The following is a 26,376-nucleotide window of genomic DNA, read 5'->3' as shown; positions in this document are numbered from 1 at the left end:
CTCCTCGGTCTCTGGCTTGGCAAATTTCAGACTGCTGCCTGATTCTTTCAGATTCCTTGCAAAGACCCAACGCTTGGTGCGTGGCTTCAATTTCATTACTTTTGTATTCGCAGCAGCTACGGCCTCCTATTCCATCTTTATAAACATCTCTTCCTTGCCCTCGTAGCCACTGGGGCCTCGACGAGGGTGGTGGATGTTCTTCTTCGCCTGCAAGCTGTTCTTTTCACTTAAGGCCAAAGATTATGGTGCAGTCTTCTCAGCCACGAGCGACGCCTAGATAGTAGGAGTTATGTGTCCATACTTATGGAATGAGGAGTTAACCCCTTTTTGATGTACTCAGTGTTTAGCTCATTCCTCCAACGTTGGAAGGATTCTCCCATCATCTTCATAGCACGTCGTCTTACTAGAGGTAGCTTCTCTGCCAGAATCCTAAAATTAAAATTGACCAATAGACGATTTTTCCATAGGTCATCCTTTATGTCCTTTGGATAGTCGTGCCAATTATGGATTGATGGGTTCAACTTGTCTCTGACTAGGGCTCAATTGCATTGCGGAATTTTGGTTGGAACTCCTTTGGCTTAAGGATCTGCCCTTCTTCCCCAGCCTCGTCAATCACATAAATCATTTTTGCATTTGGATAGTGGTTTGGCTTTCTGACCCCTCCTTTCCTTTTCACTTTGGTAGTCGAGGCCGAGGTTGTGCCTTCAGGTTGCGGAGTAGAGGCCACAATGGAGTCTCTGTGCCTGTTGCCTCTGCCCTCCTTTCCCTTGCCCTGTCATGTCCGGCGAAACATGCCGGATGCCGACATGGTATTTTTGGAGGTTTAGGAGGGACCTATATAAACAATAGGTCAAAGTGTTAGTAGGGGTAACACAGCCATATCGTTACCAAAATTTATGATTTACTAAGGGACTTTCATATCTCTACCTCCTCGTTTGGGTCAAGTGCTTGTCCAACTCATCCGTCGTTGGCTTCTGTCTAGGTTCACATGGGTGTGGATCCTCAAGACATTCATATCCTGAGGTTGAGTCATCGTCCTTGCTAGATCCTTCATCAGTCTCTCCTCTTCCCGCTTCTCCCCCTTGCTCCTCGCCAGACTCCTCCTGAGTAAGCATAAATACTACACCATTGCCCACTTCTTCATCAAACTATTCCTGAGAAAACGGATCATGTATTTCTTGCTCTCTAGGGCTAGGGTGCTCTTCATGTTCGTTGGATCGGGCTGCATTGCTTGTTGTCCGTGTCATTTTATGATTTGTTCTAACAGATGAACGGAATAAAGTGTGCTTTAGTAGTAGTAGTAGCAGCAGTAGCAGTGCTTTAGTAGTAGTAGTAGCAGCAGTGCTTTAGTAGTAGTAGTAGTAGGTTGAAGAGAGAGAGAGAGCAGCAGTGCTTTAGTAGTAGTAGTAGTAGGTTGAAGAGAGGAGAAGAGAGAGCAGCAGTGCTTTAGTAGTAGCAGCAGTGCTTTAGTAGTAGTAGCAGCAGTAGTGTAGTAGTAATAGTAGTAGTAGTAGTAGTAGTAGTAGTAGTAGTAGTAGTAGTAGTAGTAGTAGTAGTAGTAGTAGTAGTAGTAGTAGTAGTAGTAGTAGTAGTAGTAGTAGTAGAGGCCTCAGAAACATGTCTACCATCATTTGATCATGAACTTGGAGCATCAAAGTATCAAAATAGAGAAGAAGGCATCAAAACAGAGAAGAGAGGAGAAGATAGGAGAGAGAACAGACAAATGAGACAAATTAGTAATCGGTAGTAGTAGTAGAAGAAGAAGAAACTCATGTGTCCTCAAATTAGCAGGTTGCTGCTTTATAGAGCCATCCGCTGCTCTGTGGTGATCATAGATCATAGACTTACATGACAGTCAGTAATAGGTTAAGAGAAAACCCATTTGCACTACAAGACCGAAAACCTCTAGGGAGGCTAGTATCCAATGGCACTCCATTGGAGACGAGTTTCCCCTAGAAGCTTTTGGTCTAGGAGAAGCTATGGGTATTTGACTGTCATGTTGTCTCACTACACCTTTTGTATCATTGAGCAAGAAATTTTGAAAAACAAAACAAGTAGTACAAGTAGTAAAGGCCTTAGTACCATGTCCATCATCATTTGATCATGAACTTGGAGCATAAAGGCATCGTAATAGAGAAGAGGATGTGATATAGGGGCCGCTGGTAACGATGCCAAGTTCCTCACAAGTTCTTGATCATCAGCTCATATTCCATATAATGAATGGACTTAGACAATCTCATCATCGGCAAAACAAAGGAGAGAAGAAAAATCATAGAAGTAATAGGTGAGGAGAAGAATAGTAGAATTAGGACTAGAGTAGAGCAGCAGCTAGAACTAGTAGTAGACTAGTGCAGTAGTGCAATAGTAGTAGTACTAGTCGTAGAGTAGACTAGTACAGTAGTAGTATAGAGGAGCACAGTTTATAAAACTATCATAGAGAGGGTAGTAGTAGAGTTGGAGCACAACAGCAGTAGTAGTAGGATTACAGTAAGCCATAAATTAAAATGACAGTAAGCCACCACAATTCAAAATGACAGTAAGCCCCAACAGTAATGTAGTACTAGTAGAGTACTAGAGTAGAGCAGCAGCTAGCACTAGTAGTAGACTAGTGCAGTAGTGTTGGAGAGAGGATGAGAGTAGAAAAGATAAGAGAGATAGAAGGAGCAGAGAGGAAGGAGAGGTGAGGAGAGGGAAAGGTTTAAAAAAGGCCTCAGAAACATATCTAGCATCATTTGATCAAGAACTTGGAGCATCAAGGCATCAAAACAGAGAAGAAGGCACTATAGAGGCGGCTAGTAATGATGCCAAGTTACTCATAAGTTTTGGATCGTCAGCTCATATTCTAAAATAATGTATTGAATTAGACAATTTCATCATCGACAAAACAAGAGTAGAGGAGAGAGAGTATAGTAGTAGTATAGAGGAGCACAGTTCAAAAAATATCATCAATTCAAAATTATGCCAATAAGCTACCACAACAGTAGAGTAGTAGTAGTAGTAGAGAGGAGTGGCATATAAGCAGCCTGCTATATAAACAACACTGTCATAGAGAGAGTAGTAGTACAGTTGGAGTACAAAAGCAGTAGTAGTAGTAGGATTGGATAGTAAGCCACCACAAATCAACACAATTGGACAGTAAGCTACCTAGAACTAAAATCGAGCAAACACAAACACTACTAGTTCTAAACTAACAGCATTGCATTAAGTAGCTAAAAAAATTCAGTGTTAATGATGCATGCTGCATTCACGATGTTAAATACCTCAGGTGTGCTTAGTTGAAACAGGAAATAGTGGGTGAAGCTATCCAACTGTCCATGTACAATATCTCAAAACATAGTCTATCAACAATACACACTAATAAAAACCCTAACACTAACCAGATCATCAAATCTCTCACATAGAAATTAGACAGAACGAATAGATAGCTATTAGCAATTAAAATTAACCATAGATGCTTTCAACCAAAACACAGATTATACACTATTGTCAAACATATGTAATTTATGAATGCTTTACACACTAAACTCTGAATCTCTGATATACAAAACTGGTGTGGTATGACACAAAAATGATATTGGCAGATATCAAATTCTTAGGTAAAGTATTGGATAAATATAAAACACAATGTAAACAGGAACCGATAGAATACAATTTTGCATGTCTCAAATATCACAAATCCTACTGTTAAAACACAAACATTCAGTGTATTCAGTAAATTTGTGTGCACTAGACAGATAATTACTAGACAGATCCTACTATTAGACTTGCACACAAACAAAACCATTTTCACAAGCACATAATTACTAGACAGATCAAGCACACTGGAGATTTGAGTGCTCCACTTCCAAAGCACAAGTGCACAAGATCAAAATGATTAAAAGCACCTTCAGGTTGTGTAAAAAACTGCCAAGCCTCATGTGGAAATTTCCCAGAACTCAAAGAGAGGAGGGGGCGGTACCTTTGGAGGAGAAGGAGAGAAAGTCGCGGACGGGGGGCGGCTAGGGTTCCTAGCAGGCGGAGTGCCCAGGCTCACCGATGGGCGGGCGGCCACGCGTGGAGCTCCGGCCCACCAGCGGCGTCTAGGGTTCCGAGAGGGCGGAGCGCACGAGCTCTCGGACAGAGCAGGTCGCCAAGCTCGCGGAAGAAGAGGGACGACGGAGGTCCCCGGCTCGTGGATGCGCGCGGGCGGTTGACCGTGCGCGGATCTCTGGCTCCCGGCAGCGGCTAGGGTTCGACCGGGTGACCTGTAGCGGAGTGGTGGCGTGGCACGGGCACTGGCGAAGGGGGAGGGGGAGGAGAGCTCGGGGAGTGGAGGAGGCGGAGCACACGGTCACCAGCGGCTGTGGCTGCGGCGGCGCCGGCGGGCGAGTTTGGCAGCCTAACAACGGTGTCAAGAGGATGAATCACGCCCAAAACTTAGCCGAATGGGCCTCCCCTCAGTCGGCCACTATTTATTTAGGGCACCAGTGTTGTAAGGGCGGTTGAGGTCTAGAACCACCCTTACAGTAGTTTTTTTCCAAATTTTAATTTTTTTAAATAAAATAGATTTAAACTATCGCACAGTTTATACTTAACCTTTAAAATATATTTATAAAATAAATTTAAACAATTGTATTTTTTGATTGATTTATCTATATGAATTGTATAATTTTAAACTATTCCATGTTTTTTTTGAAAAAATAAAAATCAAATGTTTTTAGAAATAAAAATCAGATTTATGTAAATTTGAATTATTTCAAACATTTTTCATTTGAACATTTTGAATAAAACATTGGATTTCCATTTGAGGTCTTTTATTGCCTAGTTTGACCTAGTTTGACCAAGTCAAACATTGGATTTTTCAGAAAATACACTTTGACCGGACCCGAGATGGTCTCAGATGCAAAAGTCATGAATACAAAGTTTGTTCCCCTTATCAAGATACACATTTTGTGTAATAGTCAACTTTTCATCTCAGATGGTTTGGACCACTCAAATTTTGAAATTTCAAATTTTCACGGCTACACGCACGTTTTCGGGACCCTAGATGGCCCCAACTCCGAAAGTCATCAATAGAAAGTTTGTTCCACTCATCAAGATCTACATTTGATACATAGGACATTTTTACATTTGACAAAGCGTTACGAAAGTACAGTTCTAAATCCACAAGTCCCGCATGTAGTTTCATAAAGTCTATGTGTGATTCAAGACTTTGTGACTAGAGTTTACAAACACTTTCTCAAATGTAAAAATGTCCTATGTATGAAATGTGTATCTTGATGAGTTCTAACTACCTTGTATTCAAAAGTTTTTCATTTGAGGTCATTTACTCCCTCGTTTGACCAGGTTTGACCAGGTCACGCCTTGGGTTTTCAAAACATGTGAACAGAGTTTACCGAAACTTTTCCAAATGCAAAAATGTATTGTGTATCAAAGGTAGACCTTGGTGAGGTCTAACTATGTTGTATTCAAATTTTTTTATTTGAGGTCTTTTATTGCCTAGTTTGACCCAGTCAAATATTGGATTATTCAGAAAATACACTTTGACTGGACCCGAGATGGTCTCAGATGCAAGGGCGGTTATTAGCTATCATTATTAGCAATAATTGTGTTAGAAACAATTATTAGACATAATTAATAGTATCAATTATTATCTACCATTATTAGAAATAATTAATATTAGCAACAACTATTAGTTTACCAATAACTATTCATGCCAACCACATTCCAATTTTATGAAACAAAAACCAAAAAAAAGAAACCCTAGATTTAGAATGCCTTTTTTCTCCATACATGAAACTACAATTAATCACCATTAAAATCAAGCTATATCACCTAATTGATGGTGCAAGGTGATGTCTCTACCTATTCAACACTAATTGCATCAAAGATAAGCTCTAATTTGGTCAACACAAAGCTCAAGCTCCATAGAAGAGAGAGAAAACCAAAATATAAATTGCTCACTAACCAACCAATAAAACTTGGATTAGAGGGTGGGAATAGCATTTTCTTACCTTAAACAAGCTCCCCACCAAAGGATTTAAGTTCAAAACCTCCCCTCTTACTAGAGTGATTTTAGGGAGGTGCCCAAGGCCTCCCAAGCCTTTTTTACGAGTGGAAGTGAGTGGCTCGGGGAGGAAGAAGAGTGGCCTGGCCACTTATGCTACAAACCTAGGGGCGGCTGCCGTCACTACAGTGCCTCCCCCACTACAACGGCTTGGTGGATGTTTATCTAGATAGTAATTATTGTTTGGTGGCAGACTGCCAACTTGAGTTGCAGTAGTGAACAGGTGGCTTCCTGTTGATTAGAAACGACTTTGTCAGTCTGGTAGATTTAAGGTGATACATTGTCTGCTCCAAATAATGTGAATTCAGAGATCGCAACACTTTATATTTAATAATGCTTCATGTTATTACTTTAGTTTTGCTTGTCAAATGAATCCAGAAAATAAAGTGCATATATTGTGTATTTTGCAGGCCACTGGATCATCACATGGATATGATGGCGAAGATAATGCTAATTTAGAAGAAGAAGACGAAGACGACCACACCTGGTGTGGAAGCGACAGCGATGATGACATTTACTGTGATGTTGATGGCCACTTTGAAGCAGACAGCGATGACCTTGAAGAGGATGGGGATGAAACCAGTGATGAAGAGCACTATAGTGACCATGTATCACGTAGTCCTACAGCTAGTAGGGAGATCAACTTGTCTCCAGATGGAAGTGCTACAAGGGCAACTAACTAATGCCAACAGCTCCAAGTGCTGGACATTCTTTTGGTAGATTTTGGTACAAACTAGGCTGATGTGCAGCTAACCTTTTGCTAATGTTTAGTCGCGGGCAATTGTTTCAATATGCATATGGTGTTGACATGTTGAAATGATACTATATTGCCACCTAGACCTAGTAACATTTGGAGACTGTTAGAGTATTGCCATCTAGGCATGAACTTGTTGGTTGGCGTATTGCCTTCTAGGCATGAACTTGTTGGCTGGAGTATTACCCTGAAGGCATGAACTTGTTGTAATGAACCACTATGGATGTTGGTTGTATGATGTTGGCTGGAATATATATTTATATGAATGACTTTCTGGTTATATTTGTTATATATCATTTCTGGAAATGTAATTACCATGATAGTTATATATGTATATACTAAAATAATTAACTTGGCGGTAATGGTTGCCAAAGAAAACAATGATTACCTTGAGGGTTTTGTACAGTCAAGCAAATAAGAGTTTACTTGGCAGTTCTTGCAGTCAAGGATTTACAACCATACCCTCAAGAATAATAATTAACCTATCAGCTGGTTGCCTCCGAGGAAATATCTTTCCTTGAAGGTTTGGAACTGCCAAGAAAATATGTATTACCTTGACGGTTGTTGGCTCTCAAGAAAAATATTTTCCTTGGAGGTGTTGTAGTTTCCTTGGGGGCAAACCTTCAAGAAAATCATCCTTGAGTGTCAGAACCGCCAAGGAAACTGATTTCCCTTAGCTTCTATCCTTGAGTGCCTTTGCTTGGCGGTTTGTGGTCAAGGATAATTTTCTTGGCGGTTTAACCCCTTTCCTTGGCAGTTTTTGGCACTCAAGGCAATTCGAGATTGTGGTAGTGAGGGCACCAGCCGCCCCTACATAGAACACCGCAAGGGTGGCTAACTTTCTGGTTGCCGGCCTAGCCACTATAAGGGCGGTTCAAATGCTAGCCGTCCCTACAATATACACTTAGTAAGTTTTTTAGGTAGTGACTGCTACTCAACAAGGGCAATCGAGGCTTGATCCTCCTCCTCCTTTAAACCAGACGACATGTACCAGCCATCTGGAGACCATGATTGGTTAGCCAGAGCTAACTGGGACTTGCTGCTCTCTTGCTTCCAACCAAATGCATGAACCTCAATTTTCGTAAGTCTGACATCCAACAGAAGGTGCGGTTGCAGCCAAGATAGCTAGAGTTTCCTTTGTCTCTCCTCTCCGTAGCTTCCCTCAGATCACAGAGAAACTGAATCATAATGATATGATCCCATTTTCTTTTTTTATTGAAAGAATCCAACTCATAAGAAATATTCTGGACAACCTTGAGTATATCAAATCTTCTGCAAGATATAAGTCGGACTGTGAATAATGTTTCTCAATGACGACAGGATAAATATAGCAGCAGTAACCATCCATGCTACATGGGAAAAAGCAGGATTAAGTTATGTGACAGGCGCGCTGGACATCTCCAGCGAGCTCGTGTGGACGCCCGCAGTGCGGCTCGTGCGCCACCTGCGGCGTCACACCGGCCACGCCCTTCTACTCGACGCTGTCCACCACGACCACGATGGCGGTGGTGCGGTGCACGAGCGAAGCGTGCCAGGACTTCGCCGCGCAGAACTGCAGCGCGGACGACGTCCCGCGGCTACGTGTACATGTACAGAGGCGGCGAGGCCAACACCACCGGGTACCGTACCTCGGCACCGAGTCCTTCACGTTCGGTGCGACCCGCGTGGACGACGTCGTCTTCGGGTGTGGCGTCGACAGCGTCCGGCGTGATCGGCCTCGGCCTCGGCAGAGTGCCTGACGATACTGCCGTCGACAGATGAGAACGTGTCGCTCCTCGGCAGCCTCATCCAGGCCGGCACGCACATGATCTAGGATCTACGACATCCATGGTGGTTCGACGCTGGCGTTTGAATCGCTCCAGCAAGCGGCGTCGCCGCCGGAGCCGTCGTCGAATATTTCCTATCCAGGGACGCCAGGGCATCGGCTGTCATCAGCTCCACCGCCACACATCTCGTTGCCGATGCTCTTTGCCCATTTCTTGTGGGTCGCGGTGTGCATGGTTCTATATGAATTGTAGATTGCCATGCAAGTTTGCACTCCTCCGATATATTTCAAGTGTTTGAATTTAAGATGTTTTAGACAACACTCTTGTACCAACAACTATATTTTCTACGATTTGTTATTTATCTTTGTATCATAATATATTAAACTTTTTTGTCCTTATCTACCTATATAAAAATAATTATTAATTATTAATTATCTTTATGCCAACACAAATAAGATTTTATTTGGTTTGTGATTATCTCTATGGTTATTGTAGTTGCATGTAGGAAGGCATCTCTAAAGCCATGGAGCATTTTTGTCCGGTTTGTGATTGTAGGTTTGTGATTTTGTCCAAGCCCAACACAAATAAGATTTTGTCCCTCACAAAAAAATGTAGAAAAGGTATCTCTAAAATCGCTAATATTTTCAGCTTGGACTAATTTTGTTTATTTAAAATTAAATAAATTCTAATGTCTACATTGAATGCGATGATCATGGATTAGTGGATGAGTGGTTGAGTTATGTTGAGCTAATTAATGGCTGTAGTTACTGGTAAGGCTTTTCATGAGAGTGTCATACATATTAAATAGGGTGCCACATAAGTAAAACTGCTGACTTGGCAGGGTTATTAAATGAAAGAGTTTCATCAGATGAGAGAGGAGTTTCATCCCCATGAAACTCATGTGGCTCGGTTACCTAGTTTATAGTCTTGGTAACTGTGTCATGAAACTATGCATTGAGACTGGCCTAATGAACATGTTCGTAATGTCTAGGTTCATTTTTTACATCTTTGCCTTGCATCTCTCATGCTTACAAGAGAAGTCTCAATGCTAGAAACTACATGTAGTTTTTATATCTATTAATTTCTATAGATACTATATATAGAAACTATGGTTCCAATGGATAAATTTCTATAGAATAATTTTTTATCCAATCACATTCATTCTCTCTCTATTTTTAACCAATCATATCACTTCATGTCTTGAATCTCGTATAGACATGGTTTCTAACTTAGACCCGATTTCTATGATTTTTGCTCTTTCTCTTCAATAACTACATTACCATGTCAGCAAAATGCTTAGATGACAATACAATTAATGTCTATAGAAACTTGGGAGTGCCCTAAAAAGGGTGCTCGCCTTTAGTCACTTAAACATACACATCAAGCACCATCATTCTTCTATTGTCGTTGCTTTCTAGTTTTCCGGTTCGAACTCCTGCATGCACAGGCGTTGAAAGAGCAGGCCTCCCAAACCACGCCCATGTCTACGGCACTTGCTCGGGTGTGCCTAGTGAACAGATTTTTGGGGACCGTATAGCACAACTACTTGTTGCCGATTATATCTTTTCCGGTGGATATTTGTAGACCGCACTACAAACACCTTCCTGTATCAACTATGATCTATGCATGATTTTGAGTAGCAATATACTATATCGACTAGTACATATGGAGTCGTCAAAGCCTTCATCTATGGTTACCGGCCCACAGGTTTTATGATATTATAATTTTTATGTCCAATAAGATATTTATGTTGCTTACAATTAGTATGTTCACGTCATGGTTGCCACTATAGCGATTAAATGTACTTCACATGTGTATATATATTATCATAAATTGACACTATTTTTTCAGATTAAATTAAATATATGAAAATGCCTAAATTTCAAAAACGATAGTTATATTGACTGCTCAAGAAATATGTAACATTCTTTGGCAATTAAAGGCTCCATGTACTGGGTAATCTACGTGTACCACACCACTGGCGTAATCACTTTTTGTTCTTGTCCTATATAATATAAAGCATGCTCTCTCACAAACATTAATGCAGTAGTACTAGTATTGTGAGAGAGAATTAAATGTGTTTTTGGTCTTTAAATCAGAGGTGATTACGCCTTATATACTGGAACAGAAGGAGTGCGTACCTTGTGTCAAATGCACAAGTCCATGAGCCATGTCATTATTCTTTCCCCTCATGGATTGGAATCTCATCTCCGGAAGCGTCCTAGACACATGTTTTCATATCATTTACTCCTCCGCCTCATAAAGAGTGTTATTTTTATTTTTTGATGAGAAGCTAAATATTTGTAGTTTTTACCAAATATATATATAAAAAATTAATATTTATGATACATATTAGTATCAAATGTTGAATATATTTTTACAAACTTATTTGAAGATATGAATGTTGCTAATATTTTTCTATAAATCTAATCAAATTTAAGAACGTTTTACCAGCATAAATCCTATAACAAAACTCATTTTGGGACAAAATGAGTGCAATAAAAGCTAGTTACGATTTATCCGTAGTCGTATTACATGCGACTACAATAACCATGGAGCAATCAGATTTGACACAATTGTTTTAGTCCATGTCTATTTAGCTACGAGTTGTACCGTTCCAAACGAGCTAAATAATTTTTAACTTCCTGGGCATTCATCCTATTAAAAATAGCCATCTAATAAGCACATACAATAACCATATCTGCACTTTATCAAAATACCAGGCCCCCCACGGCCAGTTACTTGGCTACTAAAACCTCTCAATATTCACTTTCACCTAGCCCTACTTTGGAGGTTTCTAATGTTCCGGTGGTCGCTGGGCTTTTTGGTTTTAATTTTTCTTGTCTTCTTTATTTATATTCTGAGATGATAGCTTGCTTATCTTTTACTAGAGTTTAGGATTTAGGGTTTAGGGTTTTGAGGTCCTCAGCTAAGTTGTAGAAATCAACATAATTCAATTGAAAAAATGACAGATGTGACCACATGTTTAAGCTTAGCACTATGGACCACCTTCTTTCTCAAAAACCAAATTCTCCATAACATGAGACAAAGTCATGTCTGCCATTTCCTTTCTAAGATAGCTTAGCAGTAATAAGAGTAACCAATCTGTTTAGTGCAAAAGAACTAATCCTCATTTGCCAAATGCCTAATGCATGGAGAGCACATGTCCTTGCATGACCACATACAACTAGGGATGAAAACGGATCGGATACGAACGGATATCACTGATATCATATTTGTTTTCATATTTTTGGTCGGATTCGGATTCGAATACGGATAATGTCAACAATGTCAGATAAGATACGATTGGATGTCGACATCATAAATATACGATTTAAGTATTCGGATACGGATACGGTATCGGATATTAAACATTCGGACTCGGATACGGACAGATCTCAACCCCTCTAAACGAATTCGGTCTCAAATACGGTGGGAAAATATCCATACCATTTTCATCCCAGCATACAACCACTGCATGGGATTCTAATTCGACCTCCACCAAAATTTTTTATGTTTTTATGAAACTAGCAAATATGCACGTGCGACACGCACGTGTTTTTAGAATCTATTTCAAATGCAGTTAAAATATTAATTGTATTGTGGATATAAAATAAAGGTATATTTTTAGTTTAACTACTTTAAAACTTTTTAACCTTTTCATCTTAGAGTGAGCCTAACATCTATCTTTATTTTATATCAGACAATTCAATTAATATTTTTATTGCATTTTAAATAGTTTATATAAACACGTTCATGTCCCATGATCGTATTTTCTATTAATTAAAAGATACACTACATTTTTTTATTTGATTCATCAATCAACTTTTGTTTGAGTAAAGTGTGCACGAAGCATACCACTTTGTGATGATGAAAACCAGTTGAACAGACATCCATCCATCCTTTCATCCACAATTCGCATCAAAACTTTCAAAGTTAGAAGCTCAACTTCACACAGTTTGTTTTGCATAGACTTAACACAAACTAATCTATCTATTGATCTGCCTACTTGACGTCAAACTGAATGTGCCGCAGGAGGACGAACCAATGTAATGTAAGCAAGGAGGAGGCGCAGTTCAATCCTTGAATGCACACTGCCGTACGTTCTTCCTCATCTCCAACAGTTTGCCAAAATTCACTTGGCAAATGTTGTATTTTGGCAAGTTACTAAAAAAATATGCCAAGTTAAAAAGAGGTTCTCTCCAACAGTTTCTTATTTTTAACTTGCTAAAACAAAAAAATAAATAAAGGGCCCACCAGGGTTGTTGACAGGTATGATCTACTCCCCTCTGCGCGTACGTGAAGGGCCGATCCTCGTGCGTGTACGCCGCCGCACAAACTCCATCTCACGATGGATGAATCATTTAGGTCCAGCAATCATTTGAATCAAGTTTTTTATGCACCGTCAACGCCTGCTACGGAGCTGTGAATAGAAGTTGTCGGTCACAAGCAAGTGCAAAGAGCATACAGGAGCATGACCGTCCATGGATACAGGAGACAGAAAAATATGCACAGTGCCATGATCAGGTACTACAAAGAACAAAAGTTATCGGCCACCAACCATCTCTCTCCCAGCCGGCCATGTACTACTCGGCCATATACAATGATAGGATATATGTATTTTCATTGTATTTCTAGATTTATCTTTGTAAAGAAAAACAGCCACAAAACATCATGCGATGTCATCTAAGCAAGGATCGATGTCATCAAACTAGCAGTCCAACTATGGCGGCAGCTGAACACGAAGAAGAAGCCAGGCTAGGCGATCGAGACGACATGAAGATCGGGAAACGATGAAGTAGGCTACCTGCTCGCGGCCGTGATGAGGAGCTGGCCGGACAGGCCGGAGATGATCGCGCTGCCCAGGAGCTGATCATCGCGGCGGTGGGCAGGAGCAGATCGGCCGCCGTGACCTGATGGTGCTATCGCGAGCTGATCACGGCGGCGGGTAGGAGCAGGTCGGCCGGGACCTGATGGCGAGAGTGGTGACGAGAAGGAAGACGATGAGATCGCGAGGAAGTCGATGCCGGGGAAGAGCCGCGGAATTTTCACCGTGCGCGGGGAAAGGAAATCGGCAATGTCTGCGCTCGCGATGGCAAGCCGATACGCGCGCGTATATTTGCGCGCACGGCATTGAGATTTGGCAAGTTGATAAGAATAGCAAGTTGAATTGGCAAACCGTTGGAGAGTGATTTTTCTTAATTTTGCCAAATTTTTAAGAATGGCAATCTCAATAGCAAACTGTTGGAGATACTCGTCGGCCTCCTGCTCGGGCGTTAGTCGTTATGGATGTCCAAGGCAACGCGGGTCTCGTCAGGCGTCTTGCCCCTCATCTTGTCTGCTACGGCCGTGCAGCCCACAGGTCGACCAGGTGGCCATTAAGTTGGCAACCTGCAGTGCCGAGCATGCATGCATGCACCCCAGGACTGTGTTGTGCACCTGCACCTCGTCCATGCTTTGTGTAATACCCTAGAACATAATCATCTCATAAGAGGATCAAGGCCAGGCCAAACCAGCTCTCATGCTTTGTTCCAATGCCGTTCGATTCTGTAGCAGGAGACGATGTGCCCTCTCTTGCTCTTCAGGAACACATCTATCAGCATGGTGCACTTTAAGAATATCCATTGCCTGCAATGCAAGCATCCGTGCAATATGTAGGGTTAGCAGATGAGACAAAAAGGTCAAAAAAAATATGTACAAAGAAATATGTTAGATAAAAAATCAGTACTCGATCGCATGCATAGACCTGGACGACGAGGAGCGGCGCGACGCTGGAGACGACGCTGAAGACATGGACGTGGGCATCATACGAGCGGTTCGTGTGCCGTGTCTGGCCGGAACTGCCGCGAGATGTATGTTAGTTTATAATCTTTTACAACTAAAAAAACAAAGTGTGGATAATTTTTTGTGCAACATTTGTTTTTCGTCCATCTGCCTTCGTCATGCGATCCCATGACTCCGTGATGCGAAGTTTCATCGCCGCCAGGTGATACCGTTCCGCCCGTCGTATCTCCTCTCCTGCTGATGGGTTCCTCAATCGACGCCGTTGTCACCTTGCTTTCCCTTTCCCTTCCGTCCAAGCACACATCGCACACCTCCCAATCTTTTCCGCCTTCCCCTCGCGGTGCCCGCACCCCACCCCCACCGTTGGCGGTCCCCTAAGCCCCCATCCATGGCTCGCCGGAGATCTGTCAAACAGTTGTGGTAGAGATCGAGATGCAACTGTGGATGGCGCATGCATGGTGATGGACCTACTCTAGCCCCTGCAAGATGTCGGCGATGACCTAGATGTGGGATACCTAGGTGCAAAGCCCCGCCACCACCTAGCCCGTACTCATCGATGCAGGATCTGGTACAGAGGATTGAAGGAGTTGATATGCATCTCGAATCCACGAGATCCAAAGGGGCAGAAGATGTGTTTCATGACATCAGTCGCAAAGGTAAGTTCCTTTCGCCTCCCCTTTGCCTCCTTCGTCAATCTCCTCCTCCTTCGATCCTCCTCTCCTTCGCTCACTCGGGAATCTGGTGATGATGGTGAAGTTGGAGGCAACAGGGGAGTCGCAGGGAAACTGTGTGTTGGGTGAACTTCGAGTGGGACAAGTCATAAAGCATCCCTGGTGGCTGGCGCTACCATGTCTCCGGCAAGTGCACTCCTATGTCTACATCTATACGGCCACAAGCTCTACACCAATGACTATTTCAGTGCCAATGACGTGAGTAGTGGGTTCCTTCTCCCTTTTTCTCATGCTTTGTTTTCCACTTCCGCTGATGTAATATTATCCTGCTTAAGATATCTTATGGATGAAGACTGAGTTATGTTCTATGATTCAACTAAACTGGACATCAGCTTATAAACATCGTGGTCCATTTAAAGTGAAAACTTTTAACTCTTGAAAAAAATACTACACCCTTTGTAATCAAAAAGATAAAGATACAAAAATTCAGTGCCAACAGATCTAACAATTAAAATAGATCATGTTACATCATGGATGTCAAGAACTCAATTATTCATGATCGGAACTATTGTTCAGTATGGTGGTATTACCTTAGTACCTATAATCCAGAAGGTTCCCCCCTTTCCTCTCAGTTTACATCCACGTCATCTAACTAGACACCAAACAAGTGTCAGAGAACCCACCGCAGGTGCAAAAAATAAGTTGGGAAATGTGAGGACTGAAAAGCTTAGTGCAAAAGTAAATCATGCAAGTATTTCCTTTAGAAGAAGTTTTTCCATAATACAGTGTGTTTATGAATTAGGATTGTCATGCTATGTTGGTTTACTCCATTATTGTAAAGTCATTTGATGTGTTTCCTCATACTATTTTGTGCTACCTACTGGCTAATTGAATGATATGTTTTTTCTAATCTATTCAGTTTATCTTGAAATGAACAGGTCCTCTGTTATCCAATCAGTTGCCTCGAAACTCTAAAGATTTTCTTATCTGTTTGATTAAAGATTTTGGGTTGCCCATGCATTCCTCATAGAGCATAAAAAAATAAATGATATCACCCTAATATGCCTGCTCAATTTTAAAAGGTCTATAAAATATTTCATGTAAAATTCATAGTCATGTCTCTATCATTGATCTGAAGAGTGGTGAGTGGTGACAGAGGCCAATTGACCGAATGATTCATGTAAAAGTCATGGTCATACCTTTGTTACTCATCCATCGTATTGGACTTAGCTAGATTCTTATGGTTGAAATAATTAGAGTTTAAATACCTTTTGTTCAGATTTTGTTTTGAGCTTTTGTCTAATTCTACTCCGCAATTATGTAGAACAAATTCCTGCAGCGCTCAGCTGTGCTCAGCAACCTCGCTCTGATGGTCAATAAATGCATCCAGGTGCTCAGAGATATTTAGGTAATTCAAAAGCTAATCTTGTAATTTGTTGTCCAGCTAGAGTTTGGAGTGATGGTGGTGGTGTTTGCACAATGATCTTTACACTCTACTCTGTTTTGGGTGTCAGTGAAAGTGTCTTCTTATTTGGTAGAAAATTTACTGGATTCTATAAAGTGTCCCTTTTCAACATTTTAGTGTCCATGTTTTTAGTCTCTACTACTAGATTAGAAGGTAGTGTTTGTTTTTCTTGAATGGAGTCGTCAATTGCTGAAGCTGTCTGCATTACGATGGTTTCATTTCTACCGGCCCTATCCAACACAAGAAATATATATAAGCCAATAGTTTGATATTGTTTTATTTTCTATGATTTGGCAATGCAGAGATCATAAGAAGCATAGATAAAAAGTAGCTTGAACCACTAGTAGAAACAGAGAAACAGGCTCATAGCTGGCGCCCCCTTTTTATACCACAGACGGTTCCAGTTACGACGCGCCTGTGGTATAAATAGGGCGGTGTCAGAAATATTCGGCCGCCTGTGGAAACGTTTATCACAGGCGGTTGACTTAAGCCAACCGCCTGTGATAAACGTTTTCCACAGGCGGTTGGCTTAAGCCAACCACCAGTGTAAATGGGTCATTTACACTGGCGGTTGGCTTAAGTCAACCGCTTGTGGAAACAATTTAACATAGACGGTTGACTTAAGCAACCGCCTGTGTTATCTCTGTATAAATACCCTTTCTTCCTCCCCGACCAGAACACAGTATCTCGCACCCACCTTCCATTGGTGGCGATTTCGGAGTTCCAGATTTCTCAAAATACAAGGGGGGAGGTTTTGATCTTCATTTCTAGGAAGGAGGTTGCTAAAAGAGGTTAGTTTATGTCCCTATTGCCTCAATTTGCTCATTCTAGCTAGCTCAATTTGAGCCACTTTTTGGATCTAGGGTTTCACCATGAGTGAGAGAGAAGAATAGCTAGCTTTTTGTCTTGATTTGTTGATATGGTTAGATGGAGTTGTTTAATATGGTTGGATAATGTCTCTCAACATGTTTGCTTCTCAATTTAGCTAGTTTTTACAAGATTAAACCAATGGTGTGTTCTTGTATATTTATGTAGAGAGATAATTGTTGATTTTTTTAATTATATGATAGTTAGGTTTTTTATTGTCACCTTCCACATCATCTATCTATTTATAATGAATGTTGTATTTATATAGTTATGCTATACTTAGGTTTTCTAATTTATGTCTCTCTCTCTTTATAATTTTTTCAATTTATTTATCAACATGTATGTATGTTTTATGAGTGAGAGAGAAAAATAGCTAGCTTCTTGTCTTTATTTGTTGATATGGTTAGATGAGGTTGCTTAATATGGTTGGATAATGCCTCTCAATATGTTTGCTTCTCAATTTAGCTAGTTTTTACAAGATTAAACCAATGGTGTGTTCTTTGTATATTTATGTAGAGAGATAATTGTGGATTTTTTTAATTATATGGTAGTTAGGTTTTTTATTATCACCTTCCACATCATCTATCTATTTATAATGAATGATATATTTATATAGTTATGCTATACTTAGATTATTTTTTAATTATGTAACTTAGGTTTTTTCCTTTAATCTCAAGCTTAATCATAAACCCTAGCTAATAAACCCTAGATATACTACTAGGTATGTGTTACCAATGACGATACACTTTCGTCACAGTAGATGCAAAAATCGTCACATAGATACATGTCCGCAAGCACTTGTGATAAAATTCCACCGAGCCCAGGTCCAAAGCACTCAGGCGTATGTCAATTAATAAAGTAGTATATATGTCAATCCATAACACAAACTAACGAGTAGTCCAGTGGTTAGACTTCTAAGCTAATGTGCGGCAGGTCGTGGGTTCGATGCTCCCTGCGGGAGCGATTTTTATTGCCATAACAGAAATATCACCACGCGCACAAAAATAAAAGGCTGGCCATGCCAGAAAAAAAAAAGGTCGGGCATCACCATGTGGGCCACGCAGCCGCTGGTGGGCCACATCGCCACATCCTCGAGGTGGGTCCTGCTTGTGGGACCACTGTGCCGCGTCTTCCAGGGGGTGCAAGGAGGCAAAGATTCTATGACGATTTATTTTTCTTCATGTATGACATTAATTTGGAATTCGTCATTATTCTTTGTGCCAAAGCTCCCTCACTTGTGACTCATGACGAAAAGAAAAATTTCATCATAGAAAGCGCACGTTCTGTGACAATTTTTTCAATCGTCACAACAGAATCGTCATTGTTGAACACATTTCTAGTAGTGATAACTCCTTTGTAAACCCTTAGATCATATGAATGGTGTTTTACAGGTAGTGATGGAGAGGTCATTTTGGATGTATAATTTATCAAGACTAGATCCATCATACATAACTAAGGTCCAGAGGTTTATTGATGCTGCTCAAAACCATGCTTCAAAAACAAGAAAGACGCACGTACATTGTCCATGCATGGATTGTAAAAATCTTGTTGTATCTGATGACATTCAACAAATCCTTACTCATCTGGTCCGTCGAGGATTTATGAAAGATTACTTGATTTGGATAAAGCATGGAGAGGGTAGCTCTGCACCTTATACAACTGGAATTGTTGACGGGTTTGAGTTCGTACACGAGACACAACAACCTAATACCGATGGTCTAGCCACTGAACATGTTGTGCCAAATGTTCCTGATCATGGTTTTATTGGAGGAAATGAAGATGGCACCAAAACTAACATGGCTGCGGAAGATGCAGAATTTCTAGAGGCAATGTTGCGTCGTCATGCAGAAGATCCATCAGTGTTCTTCATGAAAGGTATGGAGGCCCTAATGAAGGCAGCAGAAGAACCTTTGTATGATGAGTCCAAGGGTTGCACCAAAGAGTTCACGACGCTGCGGTCTGTGCTAAAGTTGTTGGTGTGCAAAGCTAGATATGGTCTTTCTGATGCTGGCTTTGATGCGTTCTTAAGCATTATCGCAGACATGCTTCCTAAGGATAACAAAGTGCCTGCTAACACATACTATACAAAGAAGCTAATCAGCCCACTCACAATGGGTGTTGAGAAGATCTACGCTTGTAGAAATCATTGTATCCTATATCGAGGCGATGATTATAGGAACTTGGACAGCTGTCCCAAGTGTGGTGCAAGGAGGTACAAGACAAATAAAGACTACATAGAGGAAGAGTGTGTTGCCTCTGTGCCTAAGGGAAAAAACAAAAGAAGGCCCAACAAAAGACCCAGAAGAGTAGTTCAAAACCCACCAGCAAAGAAAAGGAAGAAGTAGACTATTATGCGCAGAAAAAGATTCCTGCTTTGGTGATGTGGTACCTTCCTGTGATCGATCGATTGAGGTGCTTGTTTGCTAACCCAGAGGATGCCCAACTTATGAGCTGACATGCTTCTGATGAGCACAAAGACGATGGGAAGCTTCGGCACCCAGCCGATGGCCAGCAGTGGAAATATTTCAATGAAAACCACAAGGACTTTGCTAATGAACCAAGGAATGTTAGGTTCGCACTGAGTACTGACGGAATGAATCCATTTGCTGAGAGGAGCAGCAAGCACAACACATGGCTAGTGATCCTCACCATCTACAACCTCCCTCCATGGTTGATGCAGAAGCGAAAGTATCTTTTACTAACCATCCTTATCTCTGAACCTACACAACCTGGAGTTGATATGGATGTTTTCTTGGAGCCCTTAATGCGGGACATGAAGATACTATGGGAAACAAGTGTTCAAATATTCGACGAGTACCGCAAAGAATCATTCACACTGAGAGCAATTATCTTTGTTACGATCAATGACTACCCAGCTCTCTTTACATTATCAGGGCAGTTCAAGGAAAAGTTTGGTTGTGTGGTATGCATAGATAACACCGCTTACGTGTCCCTAGCTGCATCTAAGAAGATATTGTACATGAGGCACAGACGCTTCTTATCAAAAGGACACAGGTACCAGCTGAAAAAGATGGATAAGTACTTTGACAATAATAGTGAACTACAGACTACTGCTCCATCAGGTAACAACAAAGGCCAAAGAGTTTTCAGCATAGTCAGCAAACTCAAATTTGTTTTTGGAAAGAAGACAAAAGATGGAAAACCAAGAAAGAATGTCAAGCCAGCTCTAGGGGCTACATTCAAGAAGAAGTCAATTTTCTTCGAGTATTTGGAATACTGGCCAGAGTTAGACGTCCACCATGCGATCGATGGTATGCACGTTCAGAAGAACGTGTTTGAAAGCGTAATTGGCACCTTGTTGGACATGAAGGGCAAGTCAAAGGAAGGATTAAATTCACGCTTGGACATGGTATAGTTAGGCATAAAAAAAGAACTTCACCCTGTTAGGCTAGAAAATGGGAAGTGCCACCTCCCGGCAGCAAGCTCCAACCTCAACAATGAAGAGAAACATGAGATGTGTGTGTGGTTGAAGAAATTGAAAGTCCCATCTGGATTCTGCTCTAGCATATGGAGTATTGTGTCAATGAAAGACCTTACACTCACCAACTACAACTCACATGATTGTCATGTCATATTGACTACTTTTCTCCCTATTGCCATTAGGGCTATAAACCCAGTGTGGATAAAGGTTGCAGTTACACGGTTGTGCTACTTCTTCAACAGGATCTCACAGAAGGTGATTGAACGTGATGAGTTGGCGTCTCTTAAGGAATTCACAGTGGAGACAGTTTCACAGTTTGAGATGTGTTTCCCCCCAGCATTTTTTGATGTGATGGTTCACCTTGTGCTGCACTTGGTTTCACAAATAGAGGCATTGGGTCCCATGTATTTGCATGAGATGTGGACGTATGAATGTTTCATGTCAATACTAGATGGCTATGTATCAACTCGTGCTCGTCCAGAGGCGTCTATGGTAGAGAGGTACTTAACCGAAGAGGCCATTGAGTCCGGAGGTCCATTCTGCAATAGGGTCCTAAAAGACCAGGTTGCAATAGGTTTGCCTCCGTCACGACACGAGGGTAGGCTAAATGGAAGAGGTAGGATGGGAAAGAAATCATACGTCCCAAAAGATTACAATTCAGTCCTCGAAGCACATCACAGCGTCCTGCATCAGCTCTCGATAATGGAGCCTTTGATCAATCTACACATTGAAGAGCTTCAAAAACATAATCATGGGCACACAGACGAATGGATAATGAAGGAACATAAAAATCAGTTCACCTCATGGCTAAGGGAGCAGGACATTCCAGATGGGGAAACACTCGAGGATCGCACCATCAAGGTCTTGGCATCTGGGCCATCACGCCAGGTCACGACTTGGGAAACCTATGACATTAGTGGCTTCACGTTCTGTACCAAGTCCAAAGACCAAAAGAGCATGGCACAAAATAGTGGTGTTCGATGCGACGCCTTAGACTCTGAAACTGGTGAGGAAACAACTTACTTTGGCTTCGTTGAGGACATATGAGAACTAGACTATGGTACATTTCAGATCCCTGTATTTCGGTGTCAATGGGTTGAAGACAAACATGTCACAGTGGACAACTATGGGATTAGAGTTCTAGATCTAAGCAAGGTAGGCTACAAAGATGATCCATGGATAATGGCTAACTGTGCTGCACAGGTCTTCTATGCTGAGCAGGTGAAAGGTCCAAATATGGCTAGAGGGGGGTGAATACCCTATTTAAAAATTCAACAAAAACACTAGAGCAAGAGGTTAGCAAATAACAAAGCGAAGATTTTTGCTCTAGATCTAATGGGGTGTTTGCAAGCCACCTACCCAACAATTCTAGTTGCTATGATCAATATGCACACAAGAACTAAGTCTCTACTTAAACTAGAGAGCTACCTAAAGTTTTTATACAAGAAGTAAGCTACTCTAGTTTGCAAGAAAGTAAGTGAGAGAGTTTGATCTTTAGACCACCACGTAGAGGGGATGAACCAATCACAATATTATGAAGTCCAATCATTGGGAGAAATCCAATCAACAAACACAATGGAGACACAAGATTTTTCTCCCGAGGTTCACATGCTTGCCGGCACGCTACGTCCCCGTTGTGTCGACCAACACTTGGTGGTTCGGTGGCTAAGAGGTGTAGCACGAACCTCGTCCTCACTAGGACACCACAAGAACCCACTCACAAGTGAGGTAGCTCAATGACACGAGCAAGCTGTAACAGAACCGCCCAATTTACAAGAGATCAACTATGAAAAACTCCCGCCAAAGCAGTTGCTTTAACATAATCGAACTCTCATAAACCCGGTAGTCCGTGAAATCACGAGGGATTTCAAACCAACCATCAAACAAGCCAAGATCGTAGTGATTCAACATAACAAGTCACATGTTACATCCATTTCACAAGTAGTTTGATATACATCGGAGTTCAAGATAGTTATTACAACTTAAGTTGAAAAGTAGCGGAAGCAAAGTAATTTGAAACTAATATTGCCCTTATTTCAAATACATGCCAGTATCCAGGTCAACTCCAACAAAAGCAACATAGATGAGGTAACTAAGAAGAATCATGCCCATGATCTTACTCCTCTAATATGGTAGGAGTCATCCAACTCTTGCAGTAGCCATGATACATCACAACCTGCAACAAGTGGGAATAAACCCTGAGTACGAGAAGGTACTCAGCTAGACTTACCCGTCATAAACCAGAAATAATATGACACCAAGGAGTATGCAAGGCTTTATTGGTGGAGCTAGCTTGACAACACTTTTTGCATAAAAAGCTTAAGTTGCAACTAAGTAACCTTTCAGGTATTTAGCTCAAGTTAATAATCATTAACCTGTCATCTAGATTAGCACCTGTACTTAAAGCAATCACTTGATTAAGATACAACCATAGTACCCATATTTGAGGTGGCATTGCCAACATCATCATACCATAACCATCCAAGTGTTCCATAAACATTACTACGAGGACGGGGCTCAAGTCAAGTGCTCACTATCCAGGAGCGATGGCGATTCGAATCGATTTCTGACCAGCTGGCGAGTTTATTCCCCACACAAACCACACTCACTGATCAAGTGAGCTACAGATCACCGTATTGCACTATCCAGGACCAATTCGCGGGTTCGACAGGCACCGCCCGTACCCAAGGACCGTTCCGGCGACCGAGGTATCCAAGGTATACCAAGGTTGCGCGCCGCGCCCTCGTCGTTCTCCTCAACCATCACCAATACAGCGCGTACATCGGGCCGATTCCCGGCCCGGATAGTGCTCAGGCTTCGCGGTCGGAACGACTTATCCTTCCAGCTAAGTGTGGGGCATGCGTTCAACATGACAAGAGGGCCGTCAACGATCGGTCCTTAATCGACACAGGCGGGGATAGATAGGCACCCAAGACCTCCATGTCTTGTTACTTCTCTAACATCGTCCCGCCCGGTCTCCAATTATTCATCCTCATCACTTGGTTATTTCCATGATAGCATATATAGCCGACCTTTTCAGGTATCCACCTATCTCACTCAGGTGATAGGACATCACCTGGCTTCGACCGATCTAAGCATAGCTAAGCATTTAGATTCGATCCTGAATCTACATAGGGTCATAGGTATATTTACTGGACAAGGAGTGATATATGCAGCAAGGGTTTCACCCAACTCCTATACTTAATGCAACAATACATATATAACATATATTCTCAATTGCATTCAAAAGTAGTGGGAGACTTATAATGCTCCGGGGCTTGCCTGGGATCAACACTGAGTCAGTTCAGTTGGTTGCTCTGTCTTGGTGACATCTAAGGTCACAACACTTGCTTAGTCCTTCCACCTTCAGGATAGGTCCACCCAACACCGTCTCGGGTTTGTTCCCACACCAAGACCTTCACGTGATTCATCTAGCGCACCTAGATGAGATGGAAGATGCAAGTGCATGAATATAAAGAATAATAACACAACATGCATCACAGAAAAGTATGCAAGACATAGGCATCTAAAGTTATTTAGCTAACATCACATGACCAATTATATAGAGCAAACATATCAATAATGACACAAGTTTTACAAGGTTACAAGTGTATTACTTAATCACCATTAAAGACATAAATCACAGTTTGCACACAACAAGTAAAGCAATCAAGCATTCATGCATTTTCGGCAATTTTGGACATACATGCAACAACTCAGTAAATAAATCATAACTGGAGTTACACAACTCCAAAAACTATGAAATAGGACATTCTGAAAAGATTATAAAATTATCTACAATTAATTTTTAATCATACTAGCATGATTAACAAGTTAACCAAGTCAAACATGCATGACCATATAATCTGGTCCAGGAACTTCCAGAGAACAAGCATTTCAAAGGATGAAATTCATACTACTGTAACTCACAAACCACTTAGCTAAATGATATGAAACTTTACCACAAGATATATTAATAAGTTATCTACATCTTTTATATATACATGTTTCACAGCAAACATCATTTATATCATGGAATTAATTGCATAAATAAAACTGCTCATGCTGCCAAACAGTAGGGGTACAATTACACAGAAAACTGATAGGCCATTCAAAGCAGCATAACTAGAGTTGTAGACCTCCAGCAAACATAATTCTTATATTTTTGGAAAGCTTATAAAGTTACCTACAACTTTCTTATTATCATCTAAATATGAATCTACAGTTAACAAGGTCAATTAATCCCATGAAGATAACTCTGTCCAAAACACAGACAGAATCTGTCATGCTACATTAAACAACCATAACTTGAGTTTCACATGTCCATAAATTATGGTTATATACTTTCTAGAAACCTTAATTAATTGTGAACAACTTTGTTATAAACATGTACAGCTAAATCTAGAACTAAAAAGGTCTTACATTACAAACAATGCAACCCTGTCTGGGGTTAGACAGAAACTGGAACAGTACTTTAAACCACTATAACTAAACATGTGCTTAACCAAAAATTGTGCTATTTACCTTTCTGGAAAGCTTATGAAAATTACTAAAACTTATATATTTTAATCTAGGCAAGATTCACAACTTAACTGAGCCAAACAATACAAACATGCAGATCCACTCAGAATAGGAGCAAAGCAACACAGGGAATTTGTTATTTTCATAACTCTTAATCTATCAATTCTAAATTCATGAAAAAAATGCCAGACATCTATCATATGAAAAGCATGTCACAATATTTTCACATTTATTCGAGCAATACTACAGCATTTATGAAAAAGACAAATATAACAAGAAATTAAAACCTAACTGCATAAATCTATTTTTATGACTAAAACGTCAAACTAAACCATGCCATATTATAGATCTACTGCATAGAGAACTTCACAAGGATTCCAAAAAGTCCATATTTGCTATTTTACGACTTTTCTACGAATTACTATGCATTTCCAAAGTTCATATAAGAAATCTGCAAAAACAAAGGATAAAGAAAAACGACTTTGCACCAGGAACCCTGAGTTTTCCACGAATCAACCGCAGTCCAAAGCACTATTCATATGAGTATGTAGTTCGCATCTGGAACCCTAAGTTGTTTCTTATTTCAAACCGAGATCCTTCTTCTTTCTCCTTACCAGAAACGGACCAGAGACATGGTGGCCAGCGGCAGCGGGAGGTAGCCGGCGGCCTGGCCTCGGCTAGCCATGGCCACGCCCGGCCCTGCCCTTGGCCGGCTGCAGCCAGCAGCAGCAGGAGCTCGAGCTCCGGCTCCGCCATGTCGGTGGCGAGCGCTGAGGCTGGGAGAGGGCGCGAGGGGGAGCCAGGGAGGAGGAGATGGGTGCGTGGAATGCAAAGAAGAGCAAGGGGGAAGCATCTGGCGTCCACAATGCGAGCAGAGAGGCAGAGGCACGCGGCAGCAGCACTCAGCAATGGTGGAGCGCGCTCTGGTGCATGGTGGCCACGCAGACATTTCGTTGAGCACGTGGCGCGCGTCGGAGTAGGCAAGGTGGGAGGTGATTTTGGGCTTGTTCCTTGCCGAATTTGAAGATGGGCCAAAAACGAAGTTTGCTCAACTCGGCCT

The 26,376-nt window shown here is 41.4% G+C and overlaps 1 protein-coding gene across 1 annotated transcript in view; it reads left to right on the top strand.

Annotated features, from left to right (window-relative positions):
• The window catches only part of LOC110432651, a 52,683-nt gene extending 45,954 nt beyond the window's left edge, over positions 1-6,729 (top strand). The window contains exon 2 of the mRNA XM_021453427.1: positions 6,457-6,729. Within this exon, the coding sequence (XP_021309102.1) occupies positions 6,457-6,729 (273 nt within the window). The remainder of the gene's footprint in view (positions 1-6,456) is intronic.

The sequence above is a fragment of the Sorghum bicolor genome, chromosome 2 (assembly GCF_000003195.3).
Source record: "Sorghum bicolor cultivar BTx623 chromosome 2, Sorghum_bicolor_NCBIv3, whole genome shotgun sequence".
NCBI lineage: Eukaryota > Viridiplantae > Streptophyta > Magnoliopsida > Poales > Poaceae > Sorghum > Sorghum bicolor.
Note: the sequence above shows the minus strand (reverse complement) of the source record. Positions and strands in the feature narration are given on the sequence as shown.